Here is an 18,710-nt window from a genome sequence, read left to right as displayed (position 1 = left end):
GTGTCAATCTCCCCTGCCGCCACCAGGGACATCTTCTCCATCCCCAAGACGTGCCACAACCTGTGTAACCATCCAACTGTAGTGGGAAGTGTAGTAGTGCGCCAATGAATAAGAATGTTCTGGACTGCCGAGCCCAATGCAATTGCTATTTGTCTACCCTTTTTGGATTTCAGTGGGTACATCAGGTCGTTGGGCAGACCCAGCAGGACATAAGCGGGGAATCGGGGAAGCTCAATCTCAAAACACCGGTCAACCTCCCCCAGCACCTCCTCCCAATAGGGGCCCAGTAAGGGGCACTCCCAAAGGACATGTGTGAGTGTCCCAACTTGGCCACATTCTCTCCAACAGTTCTGGGGGATATTACGATTCATTTCGTGTAGCCGGGCGGGGGTGTAATACCAGTAAGTGGAAAGTTTCGTGAATGTTTCGGTGAGTCCTGTGTGGTAAGCGGAGTGTCGTGCTCGGTATGAGATGCGGTCCCAGTCAATGTGTCCTAGTTGCCTACCAAGTTCCCGTTCCCAGCGTTCACGACCAGGATTATAGATGTGGGTCGAGGGGGGTTGCAGAAATTTATACAGGTCCGAGATGAGCTTGACATCCGAGGAGCGCGTCACCAACCAGTGTTCGTATGGTGTAAGAGTCCGATCGGCCGAGCCCCGCACCTGCGGTTGAAGCGCCCAATGACGCACCTGCATGTAACGCAAGCGTTCTGTCTCAGGCAGAGCATACTCCCGCCGAAGGTCTTGAAAGGGGGTGGTCCCTTCCGGGCCATACATGTGGAACAACGCAGAGCAACGGGCCGCGCGCCAGCGCGCGAACGCGCCAGGCTCCATACCGGGGCTAAAGTCCGGATTGTCCACTATCGGAGTGAACGGCGACGGGAAGGTAGTAAGTTCGTGTCTGCCGCTCACCGCATCCCATATCTGCAATGGGACCCTCGTGATATAGGAAGCGTAGAGATTGGGCGGGCGGTGGGGCCTACGCAAGAATGGTATCTCCTGCAACGGGCGTCCCGCTACTGCCTGGTCCTGGAACAACCAGGGTTTGTCGGATTCCCACCTACTCCACTCTACCAGATGGCGGAGCTGCGCTGCCTGAAAGTATTTGGCCAGGTCCGGTATGCCCAGGCCACCGGACTCAGGCGCCAGCGTGGAGAGAGCCCTCTTAAGTTTGGGTTTGCGGCCCTGCCATACAAAGCGAGCGATATCCGCCTGGATCTGCCGGATCCAACCCTTAGGGGGTTGAAGCGGGAGGGCTCGGAAGAGATATAGAACTTGCGGGAGGAGGGTCATTTTTACCGCTGCTATCCTGCCAAGCAGTGACAGCATCCCCTTATCCCAACGGGCGAGTTCGTCTTTGACTTTCCTGCCCATAGCCGTGTAGTTGGCCGATACCATGGCGGGGAGGGAGGGTGCCAGGAGGATGCCCAGGTAGGGCACCAGGTCCATAGACCAGCTCAAGGGATAAAGCCTCTGCAGTGCAGATTTCGTCGAGGGGACAGTGATACGTCAAGGGCCGCCGACTTCCCCAAGTTCATCTTAAAACCCGCTACCCTGGCGAAGCTGTCCAGTTCGTCCATGCACGCGGGAAGAGAACGACCTGGGTCGTCCAGCGTTAGGATGACATCATCCGCGTAGAGACTAAGGACATGCACGAATCCCCCCATTCGAATGCCTGTAACCGCCGGGTTGGCACGAATCCGGTGGGCGAAAGGCTCCATATAAAGGGCGAACAGGAGCGGCGACAACGGGCACCCCTGCCGGGTACCCCGCTCTATCCCGAAGGTACCAGAACTATAGCCGTTCACACCGTACCACTGCGGAAGGGGATCTGTAGCAATTGAGTATTAAAGTGCGAAACTTCTCCCCGATGCCTATCTTACACAGTACTTTTTCGAGGTACGGCCAGTGCACCCGGTCGAACGCCTTCCCTGCGTCGACGGAAAGTAGCATACGTTCACCAGGAACTCAGGAGGCCTTCTCCAACAAGTGGACCACCCGCTTGGTGTGGTCCACAGTCTGCCGGCCAGGAATGAATCCTGCTTGGTCTGGATCGATAAGCCCCGGCATGTGGAGTGCCAACCGTGCCGCGAGGATCCCCGTATAAAGTTTAAGGTCCGTGTTCAGAAGTGAGATCGGCCTATAGGATCCACACTCAGCTCGGTCCTTACCAGGTTTGGGGATAACTGATATCGTCGCCAGGAGCAGGTCCCGGGGGATGGCCCCAGGTTCCGCGAACGAATTAAAGAGGCGCGTCAGAATCGGCGTCAGCTCCTGGCAGAACGTCCTGTAAAAGAGGGGGGTGTAGCCATCGGGGCCCGGGGCCTTCCCCAGTTTGAGGCGGGAAATCGCCGAGATCACCTCCTCGGGTCTGATGTCACGGTCCAAATATTGAGCCTGTTCCGAGGTAAGGGAGGGCAGAGTGACTGCGTCTAAATAGTCATCCTCCTCCTGCGCCAAGGGGGCCTGCCCCTCATAGAGGTCCTCGTAGTACCAGCGGAACCCTTCCGCTATTTGGTCATCTTCCGTTACCGTCCCCCCGCCAGGGACAGAAAGTTCTTTCACCCGGTGTCTCTGGTGCTGTACGCGAAGTTTGTTTGCAAGAAGGCGACCGCATCTGTCCCCCCCGCTATAGTACTTGTGCTTTAGGCGTAACGCCGCATATTCCGCCCTGTCCATATCCAATGCGGAAAGGAGTTTCCTGGCGGCCTTGAGTTGTCGCCAGACTCTGGGTGCCCCTGTCCTTTGGTGTACCTGCTCTAGTTCCCTCACCTTACCCGTGAGCTCCTCTCGCTTCGCGCGGCGTTCCCTATTTTCCGCTGCAGAAACCGCGATGAACTCGCCCCGGAGCACCGCTTTCAGAGCAGCCCATTGTGTCGCCCGGGTGGTGTCCCCGTTATCGTTGCTGCGTTGGAATTCAGTCAGGGAATCACGTATGCGTGTGACCACTGAGTGTCTGTGGAGCAGGGTGTCCCTAAGGCGCCAAACCCCCCTGGAGGGGGAGATGAGGGGCAGGCGAAAAACGCCCTCCACTGGCGCATGGTCCGACAGGGATAGCACTCCAATCTCGGAGGACAAAGCCAACTCGCAGACCGGGCCCGATACCAGCAGGTGGTCCAGTCTCGCATAGGACCTGTGGGCATGGGAAAAATAGGAGTACGTCCTAGATGTAGGGTGGAGCCACCGCCCCTGCTGTTTTAGACGTGTCAGAAGAGAAAAGCTGTATGGGGAACTTCGGCGTGCGCATCCTATGGCAATCTCTGGCCAAGAGGTGTGTTTCCTGTAAAAGACAGATGTCTGCCTGGGCATTATCTAGAAGGGAAAGCACTGCCCTGCGCTTGACCGGGTTATTCAACCCTTTCACATTTAGGGTCAGAATCTTGAGGGCCATCAGGGAAATGCACACAGGGCAAGCAAAGCCAGTCTGGGCAGACAGTGCAGGGAAGGCCCCGCAATCAGCGATACAGATGAGTAATACATAAGGAAATCAAGCAATACTATAGCACAGTACGGTCCCCTAGTCCCCCCCCAGCCCGCTCTAGTAGCAACCCCCCCCGAACTCAGAACTCCCCCCTCCCCTGTCCCATCCCCCAACACCCGGGACCCCACCTCTTGACCCCCAACTCCCTCAACCCCCCCCAACAAACCAGATCTCGCACACTGCAAACAGTCCCTCAGTGCGTCCAAGGAGTCCACCAGCCGGTGGTTCCCCAACCCTCCCTCTACTCTCCCCCCTCTTCCACCTCCCGTCCCTACAGGTAACTCCATTGTCCCAGTCCGGTCCCTAGTGGACAAGGCCGTGGAAAGTTTGTAAAGTGGACGTCCAGCCACTACCCACTCCCCCCGCCCCCTCCCGTCCCCGGAACCCTCGCACCTGCGTTGATGATGAAGCTATGTCGATCTCCCCCCGGAGTCTGATTAGGCCGTCAAGGCCACTTCCGTGGTCGTCGTCTCTCTAGCCACCTCTTGGAGCGCACTGTCCATCTCCACTCTGATTGTAGGCGAGTCGGGTCGCAAGGGCCGGGCCGAAGAACGCCGTCTCCGGACCGACTGCCAGCCATCTCTGTTGGGTCGCCGGTGGTCAGGCGGTGGAAGGTCTCTCCTTCAGCGGCCGTGAGGCCTAACACCTCGCAGACATCCTGCAGGGACCGTAGTTGATGTAACCTCCCGTTCCATCGGAAAATAAGTCTGAAGGGGTGGCCCCAGGAGTACTGTGTACCATGCTCTCGTAGGAAGTCCGTGGCAAGCTTGAAGGATTTGCGCCTCTGTAAGGTGATGGTTGATAAGTCCTGAAAAAGGGCCACCTGGTGTCCACGGAACGAGAGGGGCTGCTTCTTGCGGGCTTCTCTGAGTATCCGCTCTTTCAGGGGGAAATCCGGGAGGAAGGCTAGGATGTCCGGCGGGGGCGCCGAGGCTCTTCGGGGGGGCCCACTCTATGCGCCCTGTCAATTCTCATTGGGAAGTCTTCGGGCTCCCCCAATATATTCCGGAAGAGGGCCAGCAGATAGGCGGTCACATCCTCACCCTCCTCATTAGATGGGACGCCGCGGACGCGAATGTTGTTGCGCCTGGACCTGTTTTCGAGGTCCTCATTATGGGTCTGGAGGTCGATATGCTGTTCTGTGAGCCGTAGGACCTCCTGTTGTAGGTGGACAATCTCCTCATCTCTGGAGTGGCCGGCTTCCTCCACCGAGGCCACCCTTTCTCCCAACGAGTCGACCTCCCTGCGCACTTCGCGGACCTCTCCAGCCACCTCCTGCTTCAACGCCTGGAAGTCCTCCCTGAGGGTGCCAAACAACGACTCCAGAAATGACCTGGTCACCGGGGGCTCCCCGCCTTCCGCACCTCTTGAGCTCGATGGGGGAGCGTTGCTGGACTGGCCTCTGTCCTGGCGAGGGGTCCCACGGCCCAACATCTCCGTAAGGGTGCGCTCTCCCTTCTTGCCCCCTCTAGATCCCGACATCTCGAGGCCCCTAGGTGATCAGTGGCCCCAGTGGTTCCACCCGTGGACCGAGCGGCTAGGCAGAGTGCGATCCTGGTGCTCCGGGTGCACCTCACCGGTGCCACCTCCGCACCCAAATCCGCCTGCCAGGCGTCCAGACAGGACCAGGGGAGCTGCAGGGCCCGTAGGGGCAGATGGCTCCCACGTGGGTCGTACCAGCGGCCGGAGAAACCTCCCCGGTGAGCGGCTCTTCACTCCGGGTCCGCCTCCGAGGTGTACCACCGCCACACTCGCCCACACAGGTATGCGGTCAGGTCAGCTAAAGAAGACGGCAGGGCCGCACCCACGAGGCCCGCGCTGCCCAGGGCGACACGCACGCCCAGCTCCAACACGGCGCCGTCGCACCAGGAGTCTGTAGAGGCCCAGAGGGCCGAGTCTCAGGTTTGGACCGGGCTCTAAGTGCCGGCAGACAGCCACCACATCAGGGTCAGTGATCGCGGCCGAGCAGGGCCCAAAGCAGTCTCACATCCCGGGGGCCCCCGATTCAACACTCGTCCAGGCCCGGCTTCACGTGTCCTGGAAGGGACGGGGCCGGTCAGCCAGAGATGATGTCAGGGCCGCATCCACGGGGCCCGCGCTGTCCAGGGCCACACACACACGCCCAGTGCCAACTCGGCGCCGCCGCGCCAGGAGTCTGTGGAGGCCCGGGGGGCCGAGCCCCAGGTCTGGACCGGGATCCGGGTTCTGGCGGCCAGCCGCCTCTGCAGGGTCAGCGATCGCGGCTGAGCAGGGCCAAAAGCGGTCTCACACCCCCGGGGGGCCCCGGTGCAGCACTCGGTCCAGGTCCGGCTGCACTTGGCCTGGAAGGGGCGGGTCCGGGGTGCGGGTGGTGTCTGCGGCCCAATCGGCCCTCAAATCCCCGGTCTTGCGTAGGCCTCCCTCGCCGGCTCCTCCCTGTGCTGGGCCCGCCCGATCGCCGGGCCTACCTGTCCGCTCGGTCAGCCACTGCACCAGCAACGCAGATGGAGCAGATCCGGGAGCCTCCCAGGGCCGCTCGCCGCCGCGGTGTCTCCACGGCAGAGTGTCCCCGGGAGACACGGGGTGGCGGGTCTCGGGTCTCCGGCCGCACTCCGGGGCCTCGTCTCACCGATGGGTCCGATCGGTGTCCAGCGGAGGCGGTCAGCCCAGCTATCGCTCCAGTGTGCTCAGCGGGGCTCCAGGCAGCGGCGGTCTCCCTCCACGCTCGATCCGGGGGAGATCAGCGGCTAGTAGACGGTGCAGGGCTTCAGGGACGTCGGAGCTCACAGAGAGTGCGTCCTCCTAGCCCGCCATCTTGGCCACGCCCCTCAACATTATTTTAACAGGTAACATTGCCATTTGTGGATAGATTATGGCATACATTGATAATGGCATACATTGATATTGCTACTACCGTTATCATCGCTGTGGTGTAGGCATAGATTATGGCATACACAGACATTGTTAGGTGAGCACAGGTTATGGCCTACGTTGACATAGCATCTATTGGTATTGCTGTTGTTGGGCCTGCACATTCATTGACATCGTACTTATCAATTCCAACACATTATACATTCGCCTGATCAGGAATGGCTTTATATAATCAATGTCAATAACTGCCATTCCACAGGCTCCTCATATGAAAGGGGGGTGTCAATTTATACATAGAAGTGCATAACTTGTGGAAGAAAAATATATCCAGTATGGGTCGGGTTCCCTGGCCGCATTTTCTCATACGACATATTTTTGTTGATAAATGAATCTCTCAGAGCATTTAACTGCCTTAAGTTAAATCTCCCCATTCCTCATGGTTCCCACATCACTTCAATGTGAGGGTTTGTGGCTTAGTAGCAGTTGCAGTGAGTACACCATCTCAATTTTGCTGATCTCTGCAAGCTTCCCCTCATCCATAATAGAGTACACTGTGTGTATCTCCCTACTGGGTGTAAAGGTTTAGTTAGTCTACCAATCTTTTTTCAGACTCCTTGTGTATTTCTTGACTAACTTTATGAAAGCAATGATGCATGAATTGAGCATGAGAGACCAAGTAATACATATAATAATTAGGGGCAGCAAACCCCTAGTGTCAAATGACAATTATGGGGTGTCACAAGGTATGACTGTTGGGGCTGCTTTTCCACCCATGCAAGCTTAATCATCAGAGACTTTAGTTGGTCAATACAAATTGCGGTTTAGTGGGATAGAAATGTTGTGGTATAAGAAAGCAGCATGGGTAGTAGTATCATTTTCTGATGGTTATTTGCCTAGCTAGCATTTTCCTCAATATGTTCGATTTTTCTCTTGGCATCCAGCATTTACCATAGCTTTCCATTATTAAATGCTCCATACCCCAGCGGTATTGTATGCCCAAACCTTTAACTGGAGTGGCCTGCCATTGTATAGGACAATCCAGATCAGGCACAGTCATGACTCTGGTCAGGGGAAACATTGTTTTAGCCTCAGCATCTCCAAAACTTTAAATCTTCCTGATGGCTGAATTTGAACTGACTTCTGGATTTTCAACTAGCAGCATTATATCATCCGCATATAGGGATTAAAAAAAACCCTGGGTGCTAAATGTTACACGACGATTGTGGTGAAACACTAACTAGACTAGCAGGGGCTCAATCATTAGGAGAACGATGGTGGGCTACAACAGACCTCCCTGCCATATTCCTTTTTCTAATAATATTGGGGCTGATGACTGATTCATAATTTTAATAACAGGTTGTGTGTACAGCAACCTGACAATTTGTAACATGGCGTTAACCAAACTCATCCTTCGCTGGATAGCCAGCAAGAACTGCCGCTCAATAGAGTTGAAAGCTTTAGTAGCGTACACAAATGCTGTGTGGCCTTGATTACTGGACCTATTTAGTGTGTGACTGCAAACACGGTCCTCATATTGCCTGCTGCCAACTTCCCAGGTATGAACCAAAATCGATCTGGTCGTACCAGGTCATGCATTTAGGTCAAAGTATGCTTGCTAAGATTTTTAAACGTATCTATGTTCCATGTTTATCAATGATATAGGTCCCTATGAGTTGCGGACCTGTGTTGGTTTGCATGGCTTCAAAAGACGGATGACTATCACATCTCTCGGAGTAGAGGCAGTACGAACCAAGCTCTAGCTTCCTCATACATCAGGAGCAAACAGGAGGCCAGTTCTTCTGCATATTCCTCATAAAATTTGATTGGTAAACCATTGCTCCCCAATGCTCAGCCATTCTTCATATCTTTACGGGCATCTTTTATTTGTTTAAGAGTGATCACTCCAATGCTTCCAGCCATACCAGAGTTACTTGTGTCTAAATATTTGTTAATGTTGTCTACATCTTAAAGGGCATGTCAAGAGTATAGCTTGGAATAAAATGAGAGAATGTACCTAGCATGTCTATAGGGATGATTTTGCATCACACCCCCTTCCAACTCAATTCGAATTATGTACGATTTCGCTCACTGTAGGCACATAAGTCCTACTAGAGCATGTCCGTGACACTCTAACTCCCTAAATTGCTTGGCTGTAGTGTATTTTTCCACAAAAATAATCATTCTTTCCTCCTGATCTTGAGTAGCCTGGTTTCATTAGAGCCTGTATATGTGTAATCAAGTGTTTTTATCTCAGTCTTAATTGCATTCAGTCTACTGCAAAAAGGTTTAAGTAGGCCAATCACTTTAGCAACACATTCCTCCACCGTATTACAGCCCTGAAAGCCTCCCACAGAACACAGTATGTACCGATTGAGCCTTGGTTAGCATCACAGTAGATATTAATAACCTAACTAATTTTTTTCCATAAAAACTTTATCCAATAGCATATTAGGGTGGAATCGCCATAGTGTACGAGTACCAATTTCATCAAGATGAGTCAGATCAACACCACAGGTGAGTTGTCTGCGTACCTCCTGGAAAGGTACATTACCAATTCTGTCTAGCTAGTTACACTGAATGTGTCCAGCCAGAAGTCAATTCTCGATGCAGTGTTATGAACCACAGAGAAGTGAGCATATTCCCTAACACTGGTGTACGGAGGACGCCATATATCTAGTAGGTTGTATCATTATAGTATATTAAGCAACATCTCTCAGGCATTTTGCATTGCCTCAATTTCTGTAGCTCGAGCTATCTAGTGTTGTGTGTATTGTTATGGTATTAATCTCCTTCCCATATTATTGCACAAGGGCTCAGTGCTGTACAGCATGCTAAACCATGGAAGACAAATACTGGCTGATCATGATTAGGACCATAGGTACTTCTAAACATTATTTGTGTCATCTGCAGTATACCTTGGACTGCAAGAAGGCGTCCCGCGAAGTCCGACTCTGAACAAATATGTTTAAAATGTATTCCTTTTTTTAATCAATATGGCTACCCCCTTGGTATACACTGAGTAAGAATGTGTGCCTTCCCCCTTTTTGGCTATACTAGCAGTACTGACATCTCGGAGGAGTGTCCCCTGTAAAAATAGAATGTCTATAGTATGCCTAGTGATGTATGCAATGATCTGACAAGGTTTCCTCGGGTTATTCAGTCCTCTTACATTCCACGTCAAGAGTTGAAGTTGAGGCAGAATTGTGTCATTTCACATCGCACACCATCATGCTTTTGAGGTCCTGTTAATTTCCTTGTGCTATCTGCGTCCAGTAAGTCGGAGTGTAATCTTTTATACTTGAGATTTGCACCCACTGTTTTGCCTATAACTCCCCTTTTCCATTACCCCAACCTCTCACTGAAAACCTGAATTCAAACTTTCCAATGAAGAACACACGGATTCCCCCTGCTGAGGCAAAGATCTACCAACACCCATCTTACTTCGATCAACATTCTAGTACTAAAGCAAGCTCCTGGGGATAACCAGAAACGCTTTAGTCTTGTATATTTGCTACCTCCTCCAACATAACTAGGTACAATATCTACAGAGTGCACAGGCATGTCTAAGTATCAAGCAGTTTTATTTCTCTCTTAACATTTAGACTGACCTATTCAGCACCAAATTAGTATTCACATCTCAACTTCTACTATGTATTCAGTCTACCAGTCACATCAATAGAAATGTGTAATTGCCTGCCACAGGACTAGTGCACATGACAAAATCTCAAACAATTTACCAATGATAACTCACAGCACACTAGAGGCAAACCTCAACATATTTTTTAGCAGAGCCAGTACACAATGTTGTCATTGTGCATTTGTGTCCTCAATGAATCAAGTAGTCAGCCATCAGAAGCTGTTTGTCCCAAGCTGGTTCATGTTCCACTCTTCTACCCTTCCCAGTCATCAATCATTTGGCTGACAGAGGATTTCACTCTGCAAGCCAAGTCCCATCATAATTTTTTTCTCCTAGGCAAACTTTTGTTTATCAGGGCAGATGCTGTATGCGGAAGCGGAAAACTGATATGCTTTGTTTCTTTTATGGTGAATTGGAGGTTAGCTGAGTATAGCACACTGAGAGTTTGTAGTTTTTTTTATTGAATGGTAGTATCTTGCTTCATGCAACCTGTACAGCCTGTGTGAAGTCAGGGTAGAAGGTAAAGTTAAAGAAGTTGTAGTTGATGTCTCCTCTCTGGCCATGCTCAAAATCGTGTTCTGGTTTCTATAGTTCAGCAATTATGGGCCTTGATGGTGTCCCCAGCATGAGTTGTGGTGCCAATATGCACTACACTCATTCAACTATGAATACCTGTGAGAGATTGGTGGCGCTTATATACAGCTCCATCACTTTTGGGGTGGTATGGAGCTACATGTTCCCTCCTAGTAACACATCAGCATTGTTATGAAAAATCTCGGATTCCGGCTCGTGGATATTTCAAGGTGAGGAAAATGCGGCTAGAAAACAGCCTGTGCGTGTAGAGTGAAGATTGTCTCTACATGAAGACCCGAGGCAGTTTCCATCCTTGAGCACAAACAACACAAGCACTAAAGAGGTATGAGGTTCTGCATTTAGTGTTCAACAGCACAACAGCAAGAATACTCAGAGGAAAATTAAAGGACAGGCCTCACCTAGAAAATTCCCCTGCCAACAGCTAAATGGCAATATTCAGGAAGACTACTCACATCATGGTCTGGGTCTCCTCCATTCAGCTACAGGATTACAGGCAATAGGCTTCTATGGTCAGGAAGTACCGTCCTCACCTTCTGTCTTAAGCTACTCTGGATTACTCACACTGCAAGAGTCACAGTGATTGCACACACAAACACGATTAAAATGTATTCCTAGTGCCAGCACAAGCGTTTAGGCAGGCACATAAAAGCTGAACTCTCACAGTTGAGTCATTAGGACTCAACCCCAGCAACCAGATAAAAAGGTCTAGTCGCACTATTAATTCTCTTCATCATTGTATGCTTCCAGCACCTCTCTATGTGCTGTTTTATTGACCGGGCATTCGTGCTTCGTGAGTATAGAGGGCAGGCTTTGGGAGTCCCTCCAGGACACAGGACAGGTTGAGAACCTTTCTTAGCCAGGGGCAACCCCAGGCCTCTGCACACACTCTGATTAGTGTGACAATAGGGTCACAAAGTCAGGGTACCATATACACATTCAGCTGGGCACTTAACATAAGGGAACATACCCATATAACATGCAGGACACACTCCCATTCAGTAGGTTAGAGTCCCTCATGTATTAGAGTTATTAGACATGAATCTTGATAAGTGGGAAATTGCCGAGGTTTCTTGGTTTGAATTAGTTTAGTCTAAGATTAACTTCATACTACAACTCTTAACACTGCACGGACGATACCACTCAACCAGCATACAAAAAAAAATGTTATCCTTCAAATAGTATAATAATAAGCTAAGAGTCTAAATACCAACGCTTTATAGACTATAAAATGAAGACTGGTTGGGATTTCCAGATATTGATGTAGATATTAGAGTTGCTCAAATCACACCAGACAATAAATGTATACAATAACTTCACATGAAGCCCTGGATTAGGGTAGAACATGATTGTTATATAGCTCCATTGTCTTCATAGTTGTTAGACCTAGCATCCTTGGCATGGTTTCCCCGTAACTTTTTGCCTTCAACCCTCCTCTTTTTCCGATTTCACTTTTGATGGCTTATTAGATGCAGTGAGTGGCAGTCCTCCTTACTAGGTCCAGTCCAGTCAGGTCTCCATAATTTCTACCTAAATTCAATCGTCGGTGGGTGTACTCAGGAGCAGACATGTTTAATTTAGGAGAAATGTACTAAAGCATTTATAAATCCCAAGACAGATAAAAAGTAGATAATAGAACCGAACAAAAATCTCACTCCAATATACAAAAATAGAAAATATTTTATTGAGCAAATAGACACCAAAATTACTAAAACAATCAGATGAAGGGAACCAGAGATATGAACTTTCAAAGTTTTAGATGTTTCTAGCAAAAAAAAAAAAAAAAAAGGGCCAACTGTCGGCGATGGAGTGCGGGTCGGATAAGGAACCAAGTTTAATTTGGTGGAAAGTTTCACCTTCCGACTGTCTCTGGAATGGAAGCTGAAAATCCTCAGTAAGGCAGGACAGCAGGATGTGGCCGAGATGGGTTCTACAAGGCTGAAAAGCCATCAAAGAAGTCCCCAAGAAGCCACTGACTTTTGCAGGCAAAGCTCAGAGCAGGGGAAATTCCCTCACCAGCCGGATACTTAAAAGGTAAAAATTTCTGACTTCGGACTTAGAAACCTTTATGAAGTCAGGATCTGTTCAGTGGAGCAAACCAGCAAGTTGGGTCCGAGCGACAGTTCAACGTCAGTGGCTGCGGCTCCACTGCGGTCTGGTGGTAGCCTCTGGTTCTTTTGATAAACATCCTTGAAAACTTTTCTAAATCCGAGCTTTTAGGGTTAGGCCGGAGAAGTATACTGAAGCTTATCCAACAGCCCCAGGGCCTTAGGGACACCACTTGAGGGCCAGGACTCACTTACAGGACACCATCAGCAGGGTCACGGGCAGGTCCATTTCGACTCTTCAGGAAGGTGGCTTTCTTGCATATTTTGTGTCCCAGTAGTTTAACGGGAGGCTAGCCACTGAGCCCTTGGAGTTCATTTTTCTGTCTTCGGTTCAAGCAGGACCAAGTGCCGTCCATGGAGTCTCTTTCCACAGGTTACAATAGGTGCCGTCTTTCTTATTAAGTCAAAGGGGGTTCAGCAGGTGCAGTCCCTTCTTTCTTCCTTAGGTCCAGCATATTCTTAAGAAGGTATCTAAAGGTGCCAATGGTGCCACTTTTATGCATGGCACTATCTTGTGACTGTGGGAAACTCCCTGTCCAATTGAAAAAGCTTACAGCTGCAACTCTCCCCACTTTGACATCACTTCCTGGGGGTTTGGCCCTAAACAATCCCACCCTTTTACCTGGTCTGCCAAAATCCAACATGGCAACATCTTCATTGCCCTGATCGGGGATCTGAGCACATCCCTGAGGTGTGGCCAGAGAAATGAGGAACTACCTCAGTAAACCAGTCTAGAACAGGTTTTCACACTACATGGATTGGTGCCACTCTGGATACTTAGACAATGGTTGGGGCAAGGCTAGGAGTGAGTTGTGTGTCTGCGATAGGGGATGTGCCTTTAAGCTTGTGCAGCTGGTGGGCAAATACCCCAGGTCATCCTGCCAGGAGGAGGTCACACCTTATTTAGGATCTAGGCCCAGATCTCTGTACTGGGGTGAATGTATGACATTGTTCTGCATTCTGTCCATAAACTGTTTTGTTTGCATTTGTCACACCTCCCCTCAGCCAAAGTACTTTTTCCCTTTCCTGGGAGTCATTCGCATCTCACAGGAGCCTGCCAAATGACAGTTGGTTATTAACTATGAAAAGGCTACTACAGGCTTTAGGCAGGAGGAAAATGTCAACTTTCAAAAAGTGCCATTTTAATAAGAGTAATTTAAAATCAGACTTGTTCATCAGATTGAATTATAAATTCCTATTAATTTAAATCCTTGAACCATGGTTCTAGCTATTCCCAAACTGAAGTTATGCATTACAATGTGTTATAATGTAACTCAGTGCTTCTCTATGGGAGAGCCATCTTTGCCATAATAAAAAATGACTTTGGGATTTTTCACTTCCAGGACAAGTAAAATTGAACAACACATATTATCCTACTTTTTAAATACCATGCACCTCATTTAAGACCTACCGTAGGGGTAAATTATTAGTATTAAAAAGAAGGTTTAGATAACAGGTCAAAAAAGCAGTTCCCGAATCATGCTTCGCGGTGTCACTGCAGTGGTAACAACAAGGTGATGGATGGAATGCTGAATTAATCTCATCCGCTGGCATTCGCATCCCAGTCTATAATTTTTCACCCAGCACGGCACCTCAGCTTGGACCAGGTTTCCATAGCAAAATGGGGATGGCTTTGACAACAGCAACACCACAGACATATATAATTGAAGAAACAGATATTTTAATAATTTAAGTGATTACAAAATAATACTTGCTGAAGTTATAGTTTAGTGTTCATGAGCAGAGGTATAGTGGACAAAATAGGTTATTTTCAAACAAAGCACGTAAGCTCAGATTCCAACAAAAGGTAATTGACGGGGAAGTTGGCTTTGAGACAGATAACCATGCAACTATTTTGAATCATGTATTGCCGCAACGTGCTTCAATGGTCATGGATTTTAACTCAAATTCCTGATTTCATCCACTCAGTCTGAAGCCAGAGTCCACTATGCAGCACAGTCGGTGGCAATCCCTTCCTTTAACTTGTTCTGTCAGGTAATATTTTCTTTCAGTGCCCACACCCAATTCGTATTCAAACACAAGCGCACATTGCCAAACAAATATGTAAAAGACGCAATTAACTGCCTTAAACGAACAGAAACTGACATGTTTTCAATCTTTAAGGTATACATTTAGTAATATCCGTTTGTCTGCCAAATTCCATCTTTCCTGCGATGCTTTAGATTCTATTCGTCCACTTATGCATTTGCCACACGTTGAAATAATCGCTCCATACCACGTATGTATATCCAGACATATTAGCTAAAACCTCCAACATCTTTCACATCCATGATCTTCAATTCTTTTTATAGAAGTCCAGGTTTGAACAGCTATCTGTAAAGGAAACGACCCGCATTTCAATCGGTGTACAACTTCACATTAAAATACCCCTCCTCTTAAAAGGGTAACAATTATAACTTGTTTTTTATTCCAAGATCGGCAACAATACTTATCCCGCAGAAACGCTTACCATGGCTAGTGGATTTCGGCAGACCAGCAGCCCCAGGACCATCAGACAGAAGACTGAGTGTAAATAAAATAAAAAATAAAAAAAACACAAGGCAGCAGACTTTGCCAACAATGTACCAAGGACCTGGAACAACATCCCCACAGCCACTGGATCGCCCAGCGCGTCTCCCATGTAGGAAAGAGTTAAGGAAGGCCCCCTTTAAAGAACACTACATCACAAAACAGTAACAGTACCTTTCTGCTCCCAGAGGCCAGCTACTACTCCTGGACACTCGTTGACTCTGTGCTTGCCTTCGACCACGTACATACAGGTACCTACTTTCCCGAGGACGTGTCCTCCGTGGACCACTTTGGCTACCCCATCAACTTTAAAAATGTTTTGTTTCTAGAACCATCTCCACGGCCCAGTCAGGCTCGGCGACGTTTAAATCGTGCTGCGTCGAAGGGGTATTTCACTTCGATTTGTGTGCACTGAAAAAATACCAAAGCCAAGCAAATACAGACAAAAGCGCCGCGTGGCTATCCCGCAGCATGCGATGTACAACCAGCTGCATTTCCACGTCACTAATAAACGCCACTGCAACGACAACGACAAAAGGGACTTTACCTAGAAGCAGAAGGAGGCGACCCATTGCTCGGCGTCCACACACAGCTCTGCCTGCCTGTCTGTTTGTCCGGCTTCCCGTCCTCTCCTGGACTGTGCACATAGCAGACCGTCTAAGGCAGCCTTCTTTTCTCTTGGCAGGAGGCTTTTAAGAAAACTCGTTTTTTTCGAGACAGAGGACCCTTTCAAGTTGAAGTTTAACAATCTCATGCCGTACTGCTGAGGGGAGCAGACCGCATACAAAGCAGACGTGCAGTCTCGTGGCTCAATAGGGACATATATTTGAATCACAAAAGTCTAGAAAAAGTTCGAAGTTTCTATGTTCAGAAGTGCCCGTAATTGTCAATTTTTTTTTCCATGAAAACCTCAGTAACAGAATCTTTTTTTATTCTGACCACGGCACCAAAGAAGCCAGGGAGCCAAAAAGATGGATTTGAGGCTCACTGGGCAAGTATACATACAAGGAAAAAAAATGGAAAAAGCAAAACACAAGGACCGCAGGTACTGGAATGCTGCATATATCCTACATAGGCCTGGGCGGAGACATTTCTAAAGCAAGATCCAGATGGTTGTGGTGATACTGGAGCAGTGTGTCAGGCGGAGGTTAAACAGTCTGCAGACTGTCTGGCATCAAGAGTGTTATTTGAACAGAGCGGCTGAATTAAAACGGAAAACGTTAACTAGAACACTGAATCCATCTCTGAACGGCGGCTCGGATAGAGGCGAGGTTTGGAATAATCATAATCTTAGCCAACAAGTGTATGGCTGGCTGGACCAATGAACGAACCTACTTAATGAATGTGCGTCACCCTAGTCTCAAATTACATTTAGGGTTCGCGGACTGATGAGATGAATAGCGCGGATTTCGGAAACTATTTTTCGAACTTTAAAAGCATCAACCTGTCACATTAACATCTAAATATACGAGGAATTGTGATGCTTCTTCCTAGCCTGCCACACCCTTATCCATACAATGACATATTGTGCTCCTGGAAGAAACCATTCTAATAACTCGATAAAAGGATCTCCGAGCATCGATGCGGTTGAGTTGGTCGAGGAAGGTGCAGTTTGTGGACTATTAACGGCCAGTGGCGGCTGGTGAGATTTGAAAGTGGTGCGGCATAAAAGTTCATGGACCACTGTACATAAGCACCAGTTACATTACACAAGCATCATTCGCCCGGTGAGTTGTTGGAGACTACATGCCACAACACACAGACTACAACAGTAACACACAGGGCATCACACAGACCACAATAGTAGAATGTAGATAAATGAAACGCAGCCTTTTGAAAGATACAGAGTTGGCTTCGACTAGAAACATGGATAGTCAACACTATTAATAACATGATTCCTACTCAAAGAACTGCGTAGTTCATTAGTATTTTCCAGATGAAATTGCAGGGGATTTGTGTTGTCCGCTCTGGTACCTCTTGATATTGGTGCCAAATTTGGGGCGTATGAGCCAGGGTGGATTTAGGTGCAGGTGATTCCTCCCCCCCCCCCCCCCCCCTATAGTTTTTGAGAAAATTAGACTTATTATGCCAAAAAATGATGGTTTTCTATGTGAAAACTGTACAAGAGGTATACCCTTGTCCACTAAAGTAGTGTGGTGAAGTTTTCTACCACAGCGCATGCAGTAGCAGCGCACATCATTTTTCACTGTTACCACAAGACACTGGGTAAAAATGATGGAAAAAAAGCGTACATAGAAGAAACACAAACATTATGCGAATAAGTAACATCCAATAATAGGAATTTACATTTCAGACCTATTTTATCAGCTTTTAAAATGCAATGGCAAATAACTTTTTTTTTTAATCCGGTGCACCTGTCTCTATGGAGCTCTGTCCCAGAGACCGTCTAAACATGCTGGCATTGTTTTAAATTTCACACATTATTAAAAACCTGACTGTTGGCCAATAAATCATTTCCATTGGATTTTACTTACAAACATGTATTTGAAAAACATTTCTGGTAACACCACTACTCTTCTGTATGGAAACATTTTGTATAGAAGAAGACTTAACATAACATACCAACAACTACTCAGGGGAAGAAAAAACAGAATATGATTTGATTCACAAAGAACCAATAGTAGGCAACACACAAGGGGACATGGTAGACACTTTTAAAGACACAAACACAAAAACACACCAAGTGTCAGCAAGACTAACGCTGGTATAAGAATGCTACTCTTAACAGCCCAAGAAATCTACACATGAAGCGACCAGAAAACCACTACTGGTACTAAAAATGGACACAGCACACATACACATACAAGCAGCTACTAAAACGCATACAGCACACATACACACACAAATATGCACAATGGGTCACAGGCATATGTGCCGAGAAATTGAGACAGCAGCATGAATTAGGTCAAATGGCAGGCAAGCATAGTGAGTGAGTCACATCAACCAAACGGCTACTGAGAGCACAAACAGGCCGAGATTATAAAAAAGAGACAACCTAGAGCTTTGAGTGCAGCATACACCCAGGCAGATGTACAACAGCTCCTGATACGGGGGATACCGTAATTTCTTATCATACACAACGTACTTCCCCAGCAGGTGCGCAGTTTCTTCCTGCAGATCTTAAATTATGAATGGGCAGCAGGATAGCGCAACAAAATAACGGCGTCGTGAATTCTGTACACTTCAATGAACACTGACATTGGCTGAAGCTCCCAGGCTCGGAGTTTGAGAAGAGAAGAGTGCAATTTAAAAGTTACATTAATTAAATAGTGAGATTCTCACATATGCACTTGATCTCCCCAGGTACCCATCATGTAACTATTTTCCCTTACGCCATAGAATTTGATGGTGTGTAATTGTGAGTGGATGATCCTCTTGAGTGCAGACAGGATGAGACCACCTTCTTGTTACAACAAGCCAAGTTTGCTCCCCGAATTTACTCCATATGGAATGCTTTTGGACGGTGCAACGTGCTGGGATAAGGACATGCTATG

The 18,710-nt window shown here is 48.3% G+C and overlaps 1 protein-coding gene across 2 annotated transcripts in view; it reads right to left on the bottom strand.

Moving 5' to 3' along the window:
- PXYLP1 (2-phosphoxylose phosphatase 1) overlaps nt 1-18,710 on the bottom strand; it is a 396,884-nt gene that overhangs the window by 265,906 nt on the left and 112,268 nt on the right. The window contains exon 1 of one of the 2 annotated variants that reach the window (XM_086943993.1): nt 15,743-15,872. The exons of the other annotated variant lie outside the window; for it this stretch is intronic. Coding sequence (XP_086800119.1) covers nt 15,743-15,842 — 100 coding nt within the window. The 5' untranslated portion in view covers nt 15,843-15,872. Of the gene's footprint in view, nt 1-15,742; nt 15,873-18,710 lie in introns of those variants that run through there. 2 annotated transcript variants of the gene reach the window in all.

The sequence above is a fragment of the Lissotriton vulgaris genome, chromosome 11 (assembly GCF_964263255.1).
Source record: "Lissotriton vulgaris chromosome 11, aLisVul1.2, whole genome shotgun sequence".
In the NCBI taxonomy this organism is placed as follows: Eukaryota; Metazoa; Chordata; class Amphibia; order Caudata; family Salamandridae; genus Lissotriton; species Lissotriton vulgaris.
This window is presented reverse-complemented; position numbering and strand designations above follow the sequence as displayed.